The sequence below is a fragment of the Bison bison genome, unplaced genomic scaffold (genome assembly GCF_000754665.1).
Source record: "Bison bison bison isolate TAMUID 2011002044 unplaced genomic scaffold, Bison_UMD1.0 scf7180017864531, whole genome shotgun sequence".
In the NCBI taxonomy this organism is placed as follows: domain Eukaryota; kingdom Metazoa; phylum Chordata; class Mammalia; order Artiodactyla; family Bovidae; genus Bison; species Bison bison.
The window spans coordinates 357,344-362,529 of record NW_011495081.1 but is presented as its reverse complement, the minus strand read 5'-3'; the positions used below and the strand labels follow the sequence as shown (position 1 = coordinate 362,529).

The following is a 5,186-nucleotide window of genomic DNA, read 5'->3' as shown; positions in this document are numbered from 1 at the left end:
AGGATGGTGATTGCAGCCATAAAATTAAAAGATGCTTACTCCTTGGAAGGAAAGTTATGACCAACCTAGACAGCATATTAAAAAGCAGAGACATTATTTTGCCAACAAAGGTCCATCTAGTCAAGGCTATGGTTTTTCCAGTAGTCATGTACAGATGTGAAAGTTGGACTATAAAGAAAGCTGAGCACCAAAGAATTGATGCTTTTGAACTGTAGTGTTGGAGAAGACTCTTGAGAGTCCCTTGGACTGCAAGGAGATCCAACCAATCCATCCTAAAGATCAGTCCTGGGTGTTCTTTGGTAGGACTGATGTTGAAGCTGAAACTCCAGTACTTTGGCCACCTGATGTGAAGAGCTGACTCATTTGAAAAGACCCTGATGCTGGGAAAGATTGAGGGCAGGAGGAGAATGGGACGACAGAGGATGAGATAGCTGGATGGCATCACCAACTCGATGGACGTGAGTTTGAGTGAATTCCGGGAGTTGGTGATGGACAGGGAGACCTGGCATGCTGCGGTTCATGGGGTCACAAAGAGTCCAACACGACTGAGCAACTGAACTGAACTGAACTGAACCAGGTCTTAATTGTGGCATGCAATATCTTTGATCTTCATTGCAGCATGCAGTATCCCCAGTTACCATGTCCCAGATACTTTGTTGCAGCATATGAACTCCCAATCACAGCATGCAGGATCTAGCTCCTGAACCCAGGATCAAAATCCAGCCCCCTGCATTGAGAACAGAGAGTCCCAGCCACCAGACCACCAGTGAAGTCCCAGGAGTAGTTTCCTTCTATTTCTAGTCTGTTTAGTGTTTTTATCATTAAAGGGTGTAGAATTTTGTCATATGCTTTTTCTGCATCAATTGGGATTTTCATTTTTTCCCCTTTTTTCTATCAATGTGGTATATGATGTTGATGGATTTTGATATGTTGAACTATCCTTGCATGTCAGAATAAATTCCACTTGGTCATGGTCTATATTCCTACTATTATACTACTAAATTCTATTTGCTTGTATTTTGTTGAGGAGTTTTGGATCACTGTTCCTAAGGGATATTGATCTGTAATTTCCTTTTTTGTAGTGCTTGTCTAGCTTTGGTGTCTGGGTTACCTTATTAGACTCTTCACTTTTCTACAATCTTTTTTTATTCTCTTCCTCAGACTCAATAACCTGCATTGTCCTATTTTCAAGGTCACTGATTCTTTCTTCTGCCTGGTTTAATTTGCCTTTAAATCCCTCTAGTCAATTTTTTTATTCACTTCTTCATTTTAGCTCCAAAATTTCTTTCTGCTCTCTTTTTAGGTTTTTTTAGTCTCTTTATTAATATGTCCATTTTATTCATATATAGCTTTTTTAACTTTATCTACAACTTCCTTTAGTTCTTTGAGTATCTGTAATATTTAATGTATTTAGTATATCTTATATCAGCTCTTTTTCAGGGACAGTTTCTGTTGATTTATTTTTTGCCTTTGAATGGGCTGTACGTTCCTATTTTTTGTGTCTCACAATTTTGGAAGAATTGAAAACCTGACAGATTGTATTATAATAATTCTTAATGTGGGTATGTGTATGTGTACTCTTATATTTATCTTTCTTTGTATGCATTAATATTCTTGGATATATTGGTGCATAATTTTTATAAAGTTTTGGAGATTTTTTTAAAACTTTCATTTCCTCAGAATTTTTTTTCTGTTTTTCCTCTTCTCTTAGGATTCCAATCACACATATATATTTTGGATAAATTCTATTCCTACATCTGAAAATTCAGTGATCTTTACATCATCTATAATACCTAATCTGATAATAATTTCATCCAATGAAATTTTCATTTCAGTTATTATTCAATAGCAAAATTCAGTTATTGAATTTTCATTTCCATGAAACTTTTTCATTTCAGCTCTGGAATTTCCCTTTATTTTTTATTTCTTACAATTATGTCATTATGTTCATATTTTCCTTTACATCTGTTTTATACATCACTTATATTTATGTTTTGTATCATTTAACATCCTTATTTATTAATTTTACCATCTCTTTCCTTTCCAAGTTTGCCATTATTGGGTAATTTCTCCTGGTTATAGGTACATTTTTCTCCTTCCTTGCCTGTCATATAAATTTTGTTTACATGTTGGACTTTGTGATTTTACCATGCTGGGTAGTAAATTTTCTTCTCCTTGAAAGAATTTTAGACTTTTTGTAGCATGCAGTTGATTGAAGATTCTTTGGAGGCTTGCTTTTTTTAATATAAATTTATTTATTTTAATCAGAGGCTAATTACTTTACAATATTGTAGTGGTTTTGCCATACATTGACATGCTTTAAAGTCTTTTTGTGGAAGTTCTAAAGTCATTCTAGTTTTAAATTATCCCTGTTTCAGAAGTATAGCTCTCTGTAGTCTCTAGAGAATGCCAGAGTTACTATTGAGATCTGTGCACTCTCACTGGATGGAACTTGAATCATTCACACACCCAGTAGAAGCTGTCCAAACTGTCTTAGAATTTTCTGGTAATTTTTCTCAAAGTTGCTCTTAGCAGGCTTCAAAGAATTTTACTCCACAAGGGTATCCTTTGATATTTATTCATATATTGAAGGAAAATCTTTACATATTTCCCTAACAGTCTTCTTTTCAGCATAGCTCAATCTCCTGTGGAACTCTTATCCACAAAGTCTAGCTGTCTTGACCTCTCCTTCATCTAGTTTTTTTCTCATTTCAGCACAATTTCTGGGTCACTTTTAGGTTTTTCTTAGTACCACAGTCCAGTATTCACTTGCAAGAAGAAAGCCTGTAGAATGTTTATTTGTTTACCTTTTCTCCAAAACCATCATGCTGTGCTTATTGTTGTCCATTGACTGAAAAAGTTATTTCCATATTTTGTCCAGTTGTAAATTGTTTATGGGAAGGATGCTAAGTTTCAACCCTATTACTCTCTGATAGCCATTACAAAGTTCTCTTCTTAGGTATTTTAATGAGAAAATAACAGAGAGTCTCATAAAGTAGAGATTTTTCAAGGAAAACTTCAGAAAACAAAATTAGGATCTTTTCTAATGATACGACCTGATGTGAAGTGTCTAGGACAAGAAGTACTCACTCATGGCAGGTGCCTGGCTGGAAAATGGGTCAGAGAAACATAGGGAGATTGTCTGGGTGCCTACTTTCCATGACTCTGAAGACCACAGAGCATTGCCCCATCCTCACCCCACTTTACTCTCAAGTCACTACTCTACCTATCTTTCTCTCCATTCTAAAAAGTTCATGGATAGAGAAGTTATTCTTTCATCATAAACATTATTATTACACACCAGAAAATGCTGATCCCTAGGGCATTAAAATATTGACATCAACTATGAATTGCTGGTATCTTGGACTGCAAGGAGACCCAACCAGTCCATTCTAAAGGAGATCAGTCCTGGATGTTCATTGGAAGGACTAATGCTAAAGCTGAAACTCCAATACTTTGGCCACCTCATGCAAAGAGTTGACTCATTTAAAGAGACCCTGATGCTGGGAGGGATTGGGGGCAGGAGGAGAAGGGGATGACGGAAGATGAGATGGCTGGATGGCATCACCGACTCAGTGGACATGAGTTTGAGTAAACTCCAGGAGTCGGTGATGGACAGGGAGGCCTGGCATGCTGCGATTCATGGTGTCGCAGAGTCCTACATGACTGAGCAACTGAACTGAACTGAACTTGCTGAGATTGGGTAGGAGTAAGACTTGTGACCTTGGTGGACTTTCTGAGAACCCTGCCTACCAAGAGGACTGAATTCAGTTTACTGACCCTTTCTCTTATTTTTCCCCTTTGCATGTAGCCTGGATGAGGTGCCTTTCCTCATGCATGATTATGACCTGAGAAGAACAACCAATATCTTGGAAGTCATGCCAAATGCCTCCGATGAACAGAGTAGCTTTTTTTATTGGGATTTCCTGTCAACTCTGAATGCAGGCAAATGGTTTGCAGATTCATGGGTAAGACACATTCCCCAGGTCAAAAAATCTGCATTTACTCCCTCTTGTATGGTCATATGCTGCTCCTGGAGATAAGTACACTGTGTACAGTGTAATTTTGATGCAAGTGTGAATGAGTCTACTTGAGAGAGTTGGAGAACATTTCATGCAAAGGTATCATTTGAACTAAAATAAGATCATTACTAAGAGGAACCATAGGCATTGATGAATTGATGGTGGTTTGTTTCAGAGATTATAGTATACTGGAGCAAGAGGAGATATATTTCTGTCTGTCTGTGTGTGTGTATGAATGTGTAAGAAAGAAGGGAAGGAGAGATAGGGAGGAGATGGGAGAAACAGAATAATCAGGAAAATATGTTGTGAGGAGACTATAGCATTGCTTAAATAACAAGTTCGAGAGTTTAGAATTATCCTAAATATTTTAAATAGGTAAAACAAAAGGTCAAATTTGCATGTGATAAAAGTCAAGCCTGCCTTCTCAAGAAAGTTAAAACCAAACTTACATTTTCTAGGTTATCATATGTCCAGAGGGAATCTACATGAATTCGGTTTTATCAATCAGAGGTACTCATTTTGAGTCTTTGATTTTGACAACAAATATCTGAGCAGGGCATACAAATATCTGAGCAAGCATTCATATTGCTAGCACCTGTGGCAGCAGAGCTAAGATAGTTGGGGGCAGCTGTAGTAATAGCTCTCTTATCAGTTAATTGTGTAATTAGGAAAACAATTTTCAAATACTTTTGATTATGTACTAGGTGGAATGGAATTTTATTTATCTCTAATGTTAATCTAGAGGATCCATTTAATCTTTTTTCATGTTAAAATAGTGAGAAGTAAAGAGCTATGTGAGGGTAAATTTATCCACTTCAAATGTATTCTGTTAACTAGTGTTAATACAAGGAATAGCTAAAGATTGATTTGTAATGACTGTATCACCTCAGAATACTTATTACCATATGAGTACATAACCTATAAGCACTATTTCCATATATGAAGGTAGTGGGATCAATCTGATAGCCCAAGTGTCTATATGTAGGCTCTGTACATGTCTCATTATACATGAATAAATAGATGCATAGAAACTAGAGATGCTTTATTAAAATACATTTATTGGTTTAGTTAGTCATAGGTGATGTTTTGCCTAATGTGTGTTCCAGATGAATAGGCTGTTATTGTATCTGTTGTGTAACATATGGCTGGGGAAAAGCTCCCTGG

The 5,186-nt window shown here is 36.6% G+C and overlaps 1 protein-coding gene across 1 annotated transcript in view; it reads left to right on the top strand.

Annotated features, from left to right (window-relative positions):
- Window positions 1–5,186, top strand: part of LOC104982487 (glycerophosphodiester phosphodiesterase domain-containing protein 4-like) — a 96,011-nt gene that overhangs the window by 37,437 nt on the left and 53,388 nt on the right. The window contains exon 10 of the mRNA XM_010831880.1: window positions 3,812–3,968. Within this exon, the coding sequence (XP_010830182.1) occupies window positions 3,812–3,968 (157 nt within the window). The remainder of the gene's footprint in view (window positions 1–3,811; window positions 3,969–5,186) is intronic.